This window comes from Mirounga angustirostris, unplaced genomic scaffold (assembly GCF_029215605.1).
Source record: "Mirounga angustirostris isolate CCGP_5_RB_7025 unplaced genomic scaffold, mMirAng1.0.hap1 SCAF_12, whole genome shotgun sequence".
Lineage (NCBI taxonomy): Eukaryota > Metazoa > Chordata > Mammalia > Carnivora > Phocidae > Mirounga > Mirounga angustirostris.
Genome location: NW_026991720.1, coordinates 12,732,070 through 12,748,651, shown reverse-complemented (window position 1 = coordinate 12,748,651; position 16,582 = coordinate 12,732,070). Strand labels below are relative to the sequence as shown.

Here is a 16,582-nt window from a genome sequence, read left to right as displayed (position 1 = left end):
AGTGGAATATTAAATTGCCATTAAGTTTATAATACCATGAAAACATACTTATGCTCAATATTCAGTTTACAAAAGTGGAGGGGAAGGGCTTGAGACTGGGGAATAATGTAGATGGTAAGGTGGCTTATTTGGTGTCTGAGATGAGGATGGCAAGGTACTGGCCGAGCAATTGGTAGAAAGCCTTGAGGCCTCTGACCAGAACTTTGGATTCCTTGTGGGAGACAATTAAGTGTGTCTGATTCTACAGTATCATTTTGCAAAAATAATTTTCACTATTAGAAGAGATGGAGAGAGGGCTGGTAGCTATGGCAGCTCCAGACATGGGGGAAACAGAATTTGAGATTGGCTAAGGGCAATGAAAATTCTAGATCTTGCTAATGAAGACTGGTTGGTATTAGATGTTGAAATGAGGAGCTAGTAAGAGTCAAGACTGTTTAAAATCAAGTTAGATGAAAAAATTCTTGCTAACAGGGATATTGCAAAAGGATGACCTCATGGAGATAAACTGGTTTGGATTGAGATTCATATAAATTCATGGAGATTTTTATTGTCTTAGCTATGATTTACTGAGAATTTACTGTGTGCTTGGCATTGAGCTAAGTCTCACACACACACACACACACACACACACACACACACACACACGTTTTCTCATGTAATATTTAAAAGAACCCTGAGTTGTAGTTACTAGGATGCTCACTTTACTTTAGATGAGAAAACTAATAAAGGAGCTCAGTGATTTTTGCCTAGGGTTACCTACTAGTTGGAAAAAGAGAGATGTTGCAAGTCAGCCAGTAAGTGGAAGGACTGCTATACCTGAGCACGTAAGCTGAAATAATCAATTTGACAATTTTGTTCTCCACACTAAGATTTTTGAGGAAGCAAATTGAACACAAATAAATTTATTCAATTTGAGGTGGAAACATTAGCAGCCAGAGTGTGAGGCAGGTAGACAAGAGTCAAAAGGAGGTGTCTTTTTTTTTTTTTTTTTTTCTTAACATGTTCTACTTGGATCCCAGCCGTTCCTTCAGCTGAGGACAGTAGCTGTGAGCAGGGGCATCCCCTCTAAAAACATATTGAGAAGAAGAACATCCCAGACAGAAGAAATAACATAGAAAAAGACTTAATATATGAAAAAATGCCAGTACAGCGTTGTATAGATGGTTATGAAGAGTACAAAGAAGGTAGTCAGCAACTGGGGAGGTTCTTGCTACCATGAATGCTGACACAGACAGAATCAAAAAGATTTGCCTCAAAAGTCTTTTTGAAAACTTTGAGAAATTTTGGCAAATGCCTTAAATTTATTGCTTACAATATTTTAGAAAGAATTATTTTAATATTTTAATAAAATATTTCAGAGATGTGTTCTACGAGAAACCAACATGGCTTCCCGCTATGAAAAAGAATTCTTGGAGGTAGAAAAAATTGGAGTTGGGGAATTTGGTACAGTCTACAAGTGTATTAAGAGGCTGGATGGATGTGTTTATGCAATAAAACGTTCCACGAAACCTTTTGCAGGATTATCAAATGAGTAAGTGCCTTTGAAATGTACTAGAAGTACAAACTTTGATTTGGAAAGTTATTTCTTGTCAAAACATTTTAAATAATAGTACTGATGTCATTAAAAAACATACCCATTGCTATCCCCTCCATTTTTTTTTCTCATGGTTCTTGAGGCTTTTCCTACTGGTCTGACTGCTTTTGCTTTAATGAATAGATTTATGGAATGATCTTCTGCCTGTTAGTTCATTAGAAATATTGCCAAGTAGGAAGTTACTATTAACTCACTGGTTATCTCCATTTTGTATTAATAATGAATTCAATAATGAGTTCAATGTTTCCAAGACTACAAGTGAGGAAAAAGCAACAAAATTTAACTTTCACTCCCAGAACTAATTGTTCAGAAGTTCTTCCTTTTACAAAGAAAACAATTATTTTTAGATTCAGCCAATGCTTTTTGTGAACTGTGGGAATGTAATACTTAGTTTGCTAAATCTGAAATTATGGACCTTCTTCATTTTTATACCAAAATTCATCGAGTACTACATTTTACTGTTTTTTTTGTGTTGGATTTCCTGTTCCATAATGAATCTCTCTCCCCAAGGCTGTCCCTGTGACTGTATCCTATTGGCTGAGTGTAATATTGACTCTAGTGATGTCTAGCCTTCACAGAGAAGACAGAGGATCCATTACAATATCAACCATCAATTCCATAGTGGCTTTATTAAGCCCATCAAAGTTTTTTTTTTAATTGTAATACAGTAAAATTAAAACTCAAAGTATGTCTGACACTGAGATAGTAACAACCTAACACTCCTCTTTACATATGCCATGTTCTATTAAAAAAGCGCTGTGAATTGTGTAAGACTGTTGAATCACAGACCTGCACCTCTGAAACAAATAATACATTATATGTTAAAAAAAAAAAAAAAAAAGGAAGAAGAAGATAGCAGGAGGGGAAGAATGAAGGGGGGGAAATCGGAGAGGGAGATGAACCATGAGAGACTATGGACTCTGAGAAACAAACTGAGGGTTCTAGAGGGGAGGGGGTGGGGGGATGGGTTAGCCTGGTGATGGGTATTAAAGAGGGCATGTTCTGCATGGAGCACTGGGTGTTATATGCAAACAATGAATCATGGAACAGTACATCAAAAACTAATGATGATGGTATGGTGATTAACATAATAAAATAAGAAAAAAACAACCATGGATTTTGGTACCAGGATGATCAAGTTTCTGGTCTTAGGTCCACTATCACCAGCTTGATGTTGGGCCAGTCCCAGCTTTTCTAAAGCCTTCATCCTTGCCGCTATATCTTACTGAGTAGTTATGAAAATTAAATGAGATAAAATAGTAAGCAAGCAGTGAGTACTCAGTAAATGTTCTGCCACTGTTAATAATGCCTCATATGTTGTCTTATATTTTTTTATTATTATGTTCAATTAGCCAAATTATAGTACATCACAAATTTTTGATGTAGTGTTCAATGATTTATTAGTTGCATATAACACCCAGTGCTCATCACAACATGTGCCCTGCTTAATACCCATCACCTGGTTACCCCATCCCCCAACCCCCTCCCTTCTGTAACCCTCAGTTTGTTTCCTGGAGTCCAGAGTCTTGCCTTTTAAAAAAACATTTGTATGTATTTATCTTGGCTAATTTTTCTTGATGCTTTTCTGTCTTTTAGGAATTTGGCTTTGCATGAAGTTTATGCTCATGCAGTGCTTGGGCATCACCCGCATGTGGTACGTTACTACTCTGCATGGGCGGAAGATGACCACATGATCATTCAGAATGAATACTGCAATGGTAAGTATGTGGACTAGTACCTATGGAGAGGGAGATGAACGTTTAAGTCTCCAGGAAAAAAAATCTTTGCCGCCTCCTTGTAGTTTATGCCAGGCATAGCAGAGTTATACCTAAAAAGTCTGTACTGTAGTTTTGCTTGGAAGCAGGGAGCTGAGGACACGGAGTTGTGTTGAAAAGGAATTTCCATTTTATGCTATGTCCTATTTCTTTCAGAGCTGATGTGTGGCTGACACATAGAAGCTATCAATCCCTTCACACTTTACTCAGTACTTAGAAAAATTTTGCCCTAGTGGTTTGAATGGTAAATCCTCCTCTTATATTTGCTAGGTATTCTAAAAGATGCAAACCATATTCCCTACCATTTTCAGGGAGGGAGCGGTAAACTTACACAGCCAACTTTTGATTAATTTTCAAGTGGATTCCTGAATTGGGGGATAGTTCATGCATCTTGATGCTTTTTACCTTTGAGCTTTAGTGTTCTCACTAGAGTTTGAGTGTGGGGTGGGTGCTGGGAATGAAATGCAGTGACTTCAGGACTATACATACACAAGAAACTGGCAGACCTTTTTTCTGGGCTACATAAATAAAAGTTGTCTTTTAGTTTAACATATTTTAATCTGTGATTAAGAGGTTGACATAACAGTACAGTTACACATGATTATTCTCAAATATGTTTCATCAAAATGTTCACTGGTAAAATAGGAAAGTGCTACCAAATTAAATAGAAGCTTGCTGGCATTTTAGGAGCAGCAATCCATATTCTGGCCACGGTAATATTGGAAAATGGCATCCCTCCCAAACCTGCTCCCCCCCCCCCCAAACAACATGTACACCCACCCTCAAGTTTCTCTGATAGTACAGTCTTTGAGTAATTTTAGTAATCACTAGGTAGTTCTGAGTATGTATGTGCAGCCTGACTTCTGAGGAGAGCGGTCAGTGGTAAAGCTTCATCATTATATATACAAGTAGGTTAAGTAGGTAATATTATGAAATGCTAGAAACATAGAAAATATTACACACATGCTGTGAAACAATGATTTGGAGTTTCGTTAGGGCCTGATTTCCTTGTAGTATTAACTGTGAACTTCGTTGGTTTCTTTTCTCTAGCAAGTTCACCTAAATCCCTTTTTCTAATAGTCTCTTTAGGATAAAAAAAAATGGACCCTTTCCTTGTGATTGAGAAGTTGAGACTTTCTTAATCTCTTCCTAATTCCTTCTTATCATAACCTGAGATTCCCTATTCTTCTCCCTCCCCACCCCCAAAATTGGTTTTATTTTCATGACTTTTAACTACTAACAAAGATAATATCAACAAAATTAGCCAAGAAAGTCAAACAAAACAATTAATTTAATCTGATTTGGGTCATTGTAAAGATTTCAAATTTTAAAAAGAATAGAAGGAGTGATTGTTCCTATTACAAATCATCTTCTAATTCTGTTCAACATTTGAATACCTTCTACAGGTATGATATTAAGTTCTAAGGTGAGATACACCATAGAGTGAGCTAAGGTAAGTCCTTCAAGGAGCTTTACTCCACTTGCTCTGTTACAATGAATACTCGAGAGACAATTTGCTGCAAAGCCAGGTGGTACAACTACGGATAAAAAGCATTCAGAGAAGATGGATGTGAGAGAGGGGCAGCACAGTGTGGTAGAATGGGCCTGGGCTTTAAAGTCAGGCAGACCTGGGTGCGGCCCACTAGTTTATGATCTCTGGGATGTCAATCCCGCTGAGTAAAGAGATCGTAATATTTACTTAAGGGAGCAGTCTGAGAAATAGCAACAATCTATGTCAAAGGCCAGCACAGTGTCAATACCTGATAACATAGTAAGAACTCAATAATAGTTGTTATTAGAGCAAACCAAGAAAGTCTCATAAAGGAGGTAAGACTTGAAAGAGGGCTTGCAGAAAGATTACCAGAGTTTAAGGAAGTAGAGGGAAGACTTCCATTAGAGGAACAGTATGCAAACAAAGGGCATGGTATTGTGAATGGGTCTGACCAAGCAGACAGTAAGGAGACTGACAGGACTGAGGTGATCCCTAAGGAAGTAAGATCAGAAAGGTAAAGTGTGGGAAGACTATGGAGGGATTGTGGATGTTTCCAGGCAGTCGATTTCGGAGTATATTATGAGGAATCACCGTCTGTTTACCATGGTGGTCCACTAACTTCATTGCATAATTGCCCATTAAAATGTAATTCTGATTTATCAAAATGTAATTCACATACATCGCTTTCAAATGTGAACTGATCATTGAAAATAAAGCATGCCTTTATACTTGCCTTATTTGTAGTTATGGATAATCCATGTTGAGACTTTGCCCTGTGGCTCTAAATAAAGGAGAGTTAAGTCCAAGTATTTGTAAGGTGGAAGAGTAGCCAGTGCCTGATTCCTTCTAATCCTTCCCACCTCCATTCTCTACCTCTCCCTCTTTCTCATCTCTTCATCATCGTGCTTGCCACATTTACCCCTGTACCCCCAGCGTGTCCTAGCAGTAAGGCTAGACCATGTATAGTTATAGTTTTGCTCAGATTATAAATTAGATGACTTAGACAATGTACACCATAATTAGTAGAGACAAGCAGTTATCTGATTTTCCCGACTGTGCCTTGTGAGCCCTGAACCAATCAAATGTTCTTTCCTCCGCCCTCACCCTTGCCAAGATCTCTTACACATCACCTCGGGGTCAGCCTCTGAAATCTGAAGGTCTTCCAGCAAGTAGATCAATTGTGCAGCCACCAGGATTCCAAACGACTCAGGATGGGATGATTAATCTGTCCCTAACGGCAGTATTTTCTTGTGATGACTTCTGTCACTGAAATTTTATAGAGCCTGCTCCCCTAGGATGGTGGTTCTTGGATTTGTTCCAGTGATGTGACCTCCAGAAGCCTGCCTTCTCTGTGGAACACCAATACTGGTTTTGTTTTCCCACCAAACAAGGAATAACTTTACCAGCAGAAAAATATGCTTGTGTTGTAGAGAGCAACATAAAATCAAGATTTGAGACTACAAGTGTATGAACAAAATATCCTGTTGAATTGTTGTTCTGCTGTTTACATTTCATTGTTGGAAGGCATTTGCTATTTATTTTAGTATCTGTCAGGCCTCATAAGCAGATGGAAAAACATAGATAAGTCTTTCTTAAGTTTTTTTTTTTCCCCTGCCAAGTGGGGAAAGCACTTTTATCTAAAGAAAGAATCCAGCCGGCCATCTCATAAAGACGGTTTGAGAAGAGCTGTCCGGAAGCTGGTTGTTTCCTCCTAGGGCACAATGCTGGCAATTCTGGTACCATCTCCAGGTGGTACATTGGGGTATGGAGTTAAGGCTCCAGGGTAGCTGACATTAGTAGGGATGAAGTTTATAGTTCATTCAGTATTGCTCTATGAACACCTACTTCCTTAATACTATTTAGCAAAGAACAGTTAATAATGCTCTCCGATAAGAGGGAGACAAGCAGCTTTGGCAAAATAAAGACCTTCTAACACCTTTGCATAAATGCTTTTCAGTAACTTTTACTGTTAATTATTACTTAGCTAACTTTAATATTATCTACAGAGCTTCTAAGTAATTAAAAGTGCTGCTCTCACTGGTCTAGTTACCCTTAATAAATACCTGTAGTTCTTCAGGGAACTGACAGTATACCTCAGCTTATAATCTAAAAGACCATCTTAAAGGGCTCTCACGTACCCACAGGAGGCTTCTCTCTTTCCACACCTTTTATGGGGTCCCTGTCCCAGTCTTTCCTTTCCTTCTGTTACCAGGATAGACATTCAGTTCAGAATATATAGATGAGATGCAAGACCTTGAGAAAGTGGAACTGCATAAGACGGGGACCTGTCTTGAAGGAGCACCTAGCCTAGTGGGAGATGAGTTCCAGTGGACATAGGAGCCTTAGCTGCAGGCTACCTTCTCCTTGCCACACCTCACGGCTTCGTCTGCACACTTAGACTCGAGGTGACTTTGTTTCAACACCCTCTTCCTTTCTATCTAATGTCCTCTCTGGTACATAAATTCTGAGAAGAGTTCTGACTGGGGGAAAAAAAAAAGATACACCCTTCACTTTAGGCCTCTTTGTGTTTCTGAAAATGGCTGAAATTCTTCTTTCTGAATTTAATTATTTTAACACAACAGATCAATCTTTATATTGAATTTTACATAGGATATGTTAAAGTATGGATTTCCTAAAAAATACCCTTACCATCTCAGATCCTAGATTGTTCTGGACAGATACTTAAAGGCTAGAGCCCTAATGGCCAGGGAGACCCAGGACTATTTTTTAACTGAAGAGGCTGCCAGTGAATGCAAGTTAATGGAATAAAGGGTTGAGAAGCATTCTAATACCTTAGGACAGGGGCAAGCAAGATCAGGTAGTCAGATGAGTCCAGGCCTTATTTTTTACTGATAACAATGATAAATCAAGAGTCTGTCTATAGTTGATATGCAAATACTGTGGCTCAAATAGGATTTAGGTGTATATTGAAGTTTTATATTTTCCTTGGGTCAGCAATCATTAAATAATCTTATTTTGTGATATATTTTTAATGGAATTAAACTTAGAATCAATTACATTAAAGTTACTAGTAGCCTGTAATTACTAGCTTGACACTGACTTAATCATCGATGCTAATAGTAGCTATTTGTCTAGGCCTGATTGGGCTTCCGGTTAATAATTAGATATCTAACACTTTTAAAACATTAGTTGGGCATACTCAAGGCAATACAACCACACATTGGATACCTGGGGTGTGGCCTTTTATTTTCTTCTTTAAAAGTCCTATAACTCTTTTCTTTTTTTTTTTTTTTTTTTAAAGATTTTATTTATTTATTTGAGACCGAGAGAATGAGAGACAGAGAGTATGAGAGGGAGGAGGGTCAGAGGGAGAAGCAGACTCCCTGCCGAGCAGGGAACCTGATGCGGGACTCGATCCTGGGACTCCAGGATCATGACCTGAGCCGAAGGCAGTCGCTTAACCAACTGAGCCACCCAGGCGCCCCAAAAGTCCTATAACTCTTTTCCAACACATCTGTGGTATAGACAGGGGCAGATACTATGTTTTACACTGAAACTGAATAAACTTGTTGGACTGAACTCATTCACAAGAACTTTATCGAATGTTTACTATGCTTTCATGTTACGATTCATGTCTTTTCTCTATTCTGTGAGGTTGCTCTCTGTTGTTCCTTCCTAGGTGGGAGCTTGCAGACTGCTATATCTGAAAACACGAAGTCTGGCAATCATTTCCAAGAGCCAAAACTCAAGGACATCCTTCTGCAGATTTCCCTTGGGCTTAAGTACATCCACAACTCTGGCATGGTGCACCTGGACATCAAACCTAGTCAGTATGGCTCCCCTCTGCTCCTGGGCCAGATTCTCCACTGAGTCGGTGTCTGTGGGTCTACTAAGCATCGAAGATGCTGTTTGCTGGCAAAATCTCTTTCATTTATTTCCCTAAAAAACTTAAACAGCTTTATCCATTTTCCCCCCTGGGCCTAGAGGACAGAGAGAGAAAAGGCTCTTTCCCAGATGGTGAAGCCAAAGTATGAAAGTAGGTCTCTAACTTACTGCATAGCTAAGTGACAGCGTTTTGGCTACATCCTAAACGTATTGACAACTAGTGCTGTATATTACTTTTTCTAATTCAGCACTGGCTAAAGTGAATAGAACTGGTTTTGGCACTCAATAACATGAAACTCAAAGAAACACTGATACCATTTTTTCAGGCTATTTCTTTGTTTTGAGGCTACTAGCCTCTTCAGAGGATGAGGTGTATCTGAGATCAGTTTCACTTAAAATAGGTATTCTCAATCACTGAGCTGTTCGGAAGTAGTGTGAGAGATTCCACAGAAGGAAAGAAACCTCGGTAGTTTTGTTACACAGAAGAGGAGAGGAGGGTGGCTGAAATGTCAGACACAGAAAAGAATCTTCGGGGTGAAAAAGCTAAGGAATCATTACTTTGTCAATTTGGTATTTTTTTTTTTTTTTAGGTAACATCTTCATTTGTCATAAGATGCAAAGTGACTCTCCTATAGTCCCAGAAGAGATTGAAAATGAAGCTGATTGGTTTCTCTCTGCCAATGTGATGTATAAAATTGGTGAGTTTACCTTAAGCCCTGACCTGTATATTATAAAATTTATAGTGATGACTCCATTTGTTCCAGTTTTAAAGACATGCTTTTAAAGGGCTCCTATTTTTTCTTTATTTTTTTAGGTGACTTGGGTCATGTGACCTCAATAAGCAAACCAAAAGTGGAGGAGGGAGATAGTCGCTTTCTGGCTAATGAGATTTTACAAGAGGTAAAGATTAGGGAAACAAAGGGTTATTTTATAATTCATTGAACCTTTTGACTCTCAAATGAAGGTTCACAGTGCAAGAGCTGAAAGGTATATATTTATAATTTTTAAAAAAGACTTATTTTTTTTTTTTTAAGATTTTATTTGACAGAGAGAGACACAGCGAGAGAGGGAACACAAGCAGGGGGAGAGGGAGAAGCAGGCTTCCCGCGGAGCAGGGAGCCCGATATGGGGCTCGATATGGGGCTTGATCCCAGGACTCTGGGATCATGACCTGAACTGAAGGCAGACGCTCAATGACTGAGCCACCCAGGTGCCCCCAAAAAAGACTTTAGAGAGAGAGTGCTAGTGCATGAGCAAGGGGAAAGGCAGAGGGTGATAGAGAGAGAATCTTAAGCAGACACTGTGCTGAGTGCAGAGCCCAGTGCAGTGCAGGGCTTGATCTCATGACCCTGAGATTATGACCTGAGCTGAAATCAAAAGTTAGATGCTTAACTAGCTACCCAGGTGCCCTGAAAAGTCTGTATTTACAATTTAAATTGATATTATCCCTTTTCCTATTCAGAATTGAGACCAAAGGTAAGAGAGAAACTCCCCCCAACCCCACCCCCCAAAAAAGGCATAAGGAAAGCTGGCTTGATCATGGATTAATATTTTTACTGTTCTTTATAAAGGTCCTTTACTATTGCTGGTACTTCTTAGAATCCTAAACTCATGGATTCTCTAGCAGAAAGGAAGCCTTTATTGGCTCAGCCCATCTTTATCATGCTATCATCCTTTTGATAGCACCACCATGGGGCTCTGATCAAATGACCTTTAGTTATTGCCCACCTAATAGGATGTCGGTGGAGTCAGGGCTAGGAAGGACTTAACTCCCTCCAGGATGATAATATCTGGGACGTGCCAGTCTATGCTTGAAGCCTCTTTGAGCACGACAGAACAAAATGGCCCTAAGATTCTGCCTAAAATGCTTCAGGGCACAGCAATGTGAATCCGGTGGATTTATGATGTATCGTCCATCTTCTCTAGAAGTAAACTAGTAGCCACGGCAGATGTGACCTTGCCCATCGTGTCTGTTTAAGCTCATGTGCGCTCAAATGAACCTCTTTTACCAGTTGTCTTTGCTCTACACTCACTTCACTAGGCAACCTAACTGGCCTTCCTGTCGTCTGTTTTGAAGGATTATCAGCACCTTCCCAAAGCAGACATATTTGCCTTGGGATTAACAATCGCACTGGCTGCAGGAGCACAGTCATTACCCACCAATGGCACCGCATGGCACCATATTCGTGAGGGGAACCTTCCAGACATTCCGCAGAAGCTCTCAGAAGAATTTTCCAATCTACTCAAGGTGGTATCTCTTAGGAAATGAAGAGAAGATAGAAATGTCTATTTTTTTAAAAAAAAATATAATGGCAAGGAGGTAGGGAAAGGGAAAAGGAGATGTTGGTAGTGCCACTGAGAGAGGAAAAAGGAATCATGACCCCGAAGCCCAGAAAAGCCTCAGGACTGATTGAAAGCTTCTCAAGGAAACTTAGAGGATATTATAGAACCTTTCAATGTTCTAGTTTAAAATCCTGTTACATTTTTTTCTCTGCCCTTCCCAACAACCCTGTTAAGGTGGGCAGTTCAGGAAACAGAGGCTCAGAGCAGTTCCTGGACTTGTATTCTCACCTTTGATAACTGATTAACTCTAAAAGCAAACCTGATCTTTTGCTCGTTTCAGGGTTTTTTAACTATGGTCATTGGTAATGGTGGTATTACAAAAAAAATTTGAATTCTGAGTGTATAGAAGAAAGTATAAGCTACTTTACTGAGGAATAACTGGTGCAATCATCTGCACTATTGGAAAAAGGCATGTTAGTTCAGGAACCTATGTGTTACTTGTACTCTGTGATATCTGACTGTGTGTAGGGACAAGGAAAGGAAGCTTTCTGTTGAAATCGAGGTACAAGAAAATGACACTGTTGAGAAGCTTAGAATTATACTAAGAATAAAAAAAGTCTATGTAAGATTTCATGGTTTTAGGAACAGGATTGGTTAGGATCCCTACAATAGCCTTAGAAACATTTACTCTTGGGGATTAAATTTGAGTTTCATAGTTTACCTGAAAACTTCAAATTTCGTTACAAACTTGTCTTTCCGTGCTTCCGCTTTCCTGAAAGAACAAGGTAAACCCTTGCTCACAGTGAACTTTCGTGCATATCCTAATCACTTATTTCTATGTGTAAATTACTCTTAGATTTAGTTGATACATACTGAGTACTTCAGTGCTGGCCCAGTGCACTAGTTATACATATATGTTAATTTATTTAATTCTTGCAATGCTCCAGAAGGTGAATTTTGTTATCCCAAGTATCAGGAAAGGAAAAGTGAGTTTCGGCACGGTTAAGTCACTTTCTCAAGCTACTTAGTGAATGGTGGAACTGGCTCTGAACATGCATCTCCAAATGGAAGGTCCAGTGTTTTCTCCATTATACAACATTGCTAATTGCTGTAAATAATTAGCTATTTTCTACTGTATTTAAGTTTTTTTAGGTTAAGGTACTTTCTACCTGAAGATTAGTGCTGTAGGAATACTGTCATGGTGGGGTGTCCTTAGTTTTAAGTGAGAAGGAGAATGTGGTAGTAGAAAGCAAATGGAACTGGGACTTGGGTGACTTGGGTTTTAGTCTTGGTCCTGTCGATAAGTTGGACAAGTCACTTTCGACTTCAGGACCTCAGTTTCTTCCCATTTAAAATTAAGGCATTAAAAAAATAAAAATAAGTAAAATTAAGGCATTAGATTAGTTAATCACGCAACTAGCTCTAACATATGATAAAGACAAGTCAAAGGTATGGATGATGGATGCCACTGTGTAGGGATGATGCTCCGTCCCTGGTGGAGCTAAGTTTTCATTTATTTCTTCCCCTACAAAGTTAAAAGAAGAGTTTCACAAAACTCACCAGCAGTAGCTGGGTTTGAGTTGGCTTGGGTGGGGAGATCTTCCCAGGAGTGAAGCTTCTGTATCTTTTGTTTTGGTCCAACATCAACAGAACATGATCCACCCTGACCCAAGGGAGAGATCTTCTGCAGCAGCTCTGGCCAGAAGTCGAGTTCTCCGGCCCTCCCTTGGGAAAGCAGAAGAGCTCCAGCAGCAGCTTAACTTGGAAAAGTTCAAGACAGCCACCCTGGAAAGGTAGTTTTTTGTTTTGTTTCCTGCTTTTTAAAGTAGAGCTTAAACTCACAACCCCAAGATCAAGCCACTTATTTAACCCATCCCTCTACCCACCTCCCTTCTGGTAACCATGAAGTTGTTCTTTATAGTTAAGAGTTTGTTTCTTGATTTGTCTTTGTATTTTTTCCCTTTGCTTGTTTGTTTCTTAAATTCCACATATGAGTGAAATCATATGGTATTTGTCTTTCTCTGACTATACTCTCTAGTTCCATCCATATCCTTGCAAATGGCAAGACTTCATTCTTTTTTATGGCTGAATAATATTCCATTAAATATATATACCACATCTTCTTTACCAATTCATGTATTGATGGACACTTGGGCTGCTTCCATAATTTGGCTACTGCAGATAGTGCTGCTATAAACATTGGGGGTGCATGTATCCCTTTGAATTAGTGTTCTTGTATTCTTTGTGTAAATAGTAGTACAATTGCTGGATTATAATGTAGTTCTATTTTTAACTTTTTGAGGAACCTCCATACTGTTTCCCACAGTGGCTGTATCAGTTTGCATTCCCACCAACAGTGCAAGAGGGTTCCTTTTTCTCCACATCTTCGCCACAACACCTGTTGTTTCTTGTGTTGTTGATTTTTGCCATTCTGTCAGGTGTGAGATGGTGTCTCATTGTAGTTTTCATTTTCCTTATAAGTGATGATGACCAAGTTTTCATGTGTCTTGTTGGCCATCTGGATGTCATCTTTAGAGAAATGTTTATTCATATCTTCTGCCCGTTTTTAATTGGATTATTTATTTTTTGGGTGTTGAGATGCATTAGTTCTTTATATATTTTGGAAACTAACCCTTTATCAGATATGTCATTTGTCCAATATGTTCTCCCATTCCATAGGTTGCCTTTTAATTTCATTGATGGTTTCCTTCACTGTGCATAGGCTTTTTATCTTGAGGAAGTCCCAACAGTTCATTTTTGCTTTTGTTTCCCTTGCCCCAGGAGACAGATCTAGTAAGAAATTGCTATGGCCAATGTCGAAGAAGTTACTACCTGTGTTCTCTTTTAGGATTTTTATGGTTTCAAGTCTCACACTTAGGTCTTTATTCTATTTTGAGTTTATTTTAGTGTATGGTGTAAGAAAGTGGTCCAGTTTTATTCTTTTGTATGTTTTTTTTTTTTTTAAGATTTTATTTATTTATTTGACAGAGAGAGAGATAGCGAGAGAGGGAACACAAGCAGGGGGAGTGGAAGAGGGAGAAGCAGGCTTCCTGCCAAACAGGGAGCCCGATGTGGAGCTCGATCCCAGGACCCTGGGATCATGACCTGAGCTGAAGGCAGACGCTTAATGACTGAGCCACCCAGGCGCCCCTATTCTTTTGTATGTTTTGTCCAGTTTTCCCAACACTGTTTGTTGAAGAGACTGTCTTTTCCCCATTGGATATTCTTTCCTGATTTGTTGAAGATTAACTCACCATATAATTGTGGGTTTATATCTGGATTTTCTATCCTGTTCCATTGATCTATGTGTCTATTTTTGTGCTAGTACCAAACTGTTTTAATTACTAAAGCTTTGTAATAAAACTTGAAGTCTTGAATTGTGATGCCTCCAGCTTTGCTTTTCTTTTTCAAGATTGCTTTGGCTATTTAGGTCTTTTGTGGTTCCATACAAATCTTAGGATTCTTCTAGTTCTGTGAAATATGCTGTTGGTATTTTGATAGGGATTCCATTAAATATAGATTGCTTTGTGTAGTACAGATATTTTAACAATATTTGTTCTTCCAATCCAGGAGTGTGGAATGTCTTTCCATTTCTTTGTGTCGTTTTCAATTTCTTTCATCAGTGTTTTACAGTTTTCAGAGTACAGGTCTTTCACCTCTTTGGTTAGGTTTATTCCCAGGTATCTTATAGTTTTTGGTGCAATTATAAATGGGATCGATTCCTTGATTTCTCTTTCTGCTGCTTCGTTATTGGTATATAGAAATGCAACAGATTTCTGCAGATTGATTTCGTATCCTGCAACTTTAATGAATTCGTTTATCAGTTCTAGCAGTTTTTTGGTGGAGTGTTTAGGGTTTTCTAAATATAGTTTCATATCATTTGCAAATAGTGAAAGTTTTACTTCTTTCTTACTGATTTGGATTCCTTTTATTTCTTTTTGTTGTCTGCTTGCTGCGGCTAGGACTGCCACTACTATGTTAAGTAAAAGTGGTGAGAGTGGACATCCTTATTTTGTTCCTGATCTTAGGGGAAAAGCTCTATTTTTCCCCATTAAGGATAAATGTTAGCTGTGGGTTTTCATAGATGGCCTTTATTATGATGAGGTATGTTTCCTCTAAACTTACTTTGTTGAGGGTTTTTTTTTTATCATGAATGGATGATGTACTTTGTCAAAAGCTTTTTCTATATCTACTGAAATGATCATATGGTTTTTATCCTTTCTCTTATTGATGTGATATATCGCATTGATTGATTTATGAATACTGAACCACCCTTGCAACCCAGGAATAAATCCCACTTTTGGGAATGATTGTGGTGAATGATTTTGAAATGTATTGTTGAATTCAGTTTGCTAATATTTTATTAAGAATTTCTGCATCTATATTCATCAGAGGTATTGGCCTGTAGTCCTTTTTTAGTGGTGTCTTTATCTGGTTTTTATTTTAAAAAATTTTAAACATCATTTGTGCCCCAATCAGTAGGATTTAGGAAACCTAATCTGCCATGTGTTATGGCATGTGTGTGCCAGCCATTTTTAAAGAAAATCACAGGAGTTAATTTTCTATTCTATATATAGCTCAGCCTTGTTTCTATAAATACTGAAATAAAAAGAAAAATCTGTGTTAGTTTAGATCATAAATATCATCTTTAATTTAGGATCAAGTAATATATTTTTTCCCCTTTAATTGCCAGGGAACTGAGAGAAGCTCAGCAGGCCTGGTCCTCCCAGGAAGAGCATAGTGATGCTGGGGTCTCAGGGACCCCCACAGGATCAAGAAGCACCAAACGCCTGGTGGGAGGAAAAAGTGCAAAGTCTTCAAGCTTCACCTGGGGGAAGTCTTCCCCATAAGAACTCACTTCACACCAACCCCCCTTTTGCCTTATAGCTTCCAGAAATAGATAGCTTCCAAGTCTCCCTCTTGTAAAGGGGAAGATTAACCAACTGGAATGCCCAAAGAATTCAAAAACCACTCCTAATTTAGCATTGACAGTCAAGATCGTCAAGCTATTACGGCCTTGTATTAGCAATGGTCCCAGGTACAATCATTGGCAGCCATTTCTCTTCTCTGTTGTTATATTCCTAAGGCTACCTATCACCGGTTTACTTCTCACACTTACTGATGCACAATGGGAAAGCACACAGACCTGAACTGAAAGAAGAGAAATCAGCAGCTCTAGGCACATTGCCTACCAAGGAACAGGGACTCCCCCTGCACAAAGAAAGGAATATAATTTTGTTTTGAGTTGAGGTAACTGTGCATGTACTTCAATAATGTTTCTCAGGGTGAATGATGGTATTCCTAAAAGAATTCTCAGTCACTCTGAGCAAGTGGTTTTCCTACTGTATTCTTTGAGTGAAGACAATCCCTTTCTCCGATATTATATTTATTAAATAAGTTCACCATTATGTGAGGTGGGTAGAAATAGCCTATACATAACTTGTAATTTCTGAACTGGCTACTAACTTATGGAACAAAACACTGGACATGGGATTCAAGGAACATTTAATGTGGTGGTTCTTCAGAATATTTGCCCTGACCCTCTTGTAATTGTTATGACTGGTTTTGATTTTGTGGTTGTCACCAATTTCT

General features: G+C 38.7%; 1 protein-coding gene and 1 long non-coding RNA gene across 3 annotated transcripts in view; one reads left to right on the top strand and one right to left on the bottom strand.

Moving 5' to 3' along the window:
- The window catches only part of WEE2 (WEE2 oocyte meiosis inhibiting kinase), a 30,726-nt gene extending 14,886 nt beyond the window's left edge, over window positions 1-15,840 (top strand). The window contains exons 4-11 of the mRNA XM_045865193.2: window positions 1,359-1,531; window positions 3,191-3,312; window positions 8,502-8,648; window positions 9,298-9,405; window positions 9,522-9,607; window positions 10,785-10,955; window positions 12,641-12,783; window positions 15,684-15,840. Of these exons, the coding sequence (XP_045721149.1) occupies window positions 1,359-1,531; window positions 3,191-3,312; window positions 8,502-8,648; window positions 9,298-9,405; window positions 9,522-9,607; window positions 10,785-10,955; window positions 12,641-12,783; window positions 15,684-15,840 (1,107 nt within the window). The remainder of the gene's footprint in view (window positions 1-1,358; window positions 1,532-3,190; window positions 3,313-8,501; window positions 8,649-9,297; window positions 9,406-9,521; window positions 9,608-10,784; window positions 10,956-12,640; window positions 12,784-15,683) is intronic.
- Window positions 1-16,582, bottom strand: part of LOC123835229 (uncharacterized) — a 40,245-nt gene that overhangs the window by 19,029 nt on the left and 4,634 nt on the right. The window lies entirely within an intron of this gene.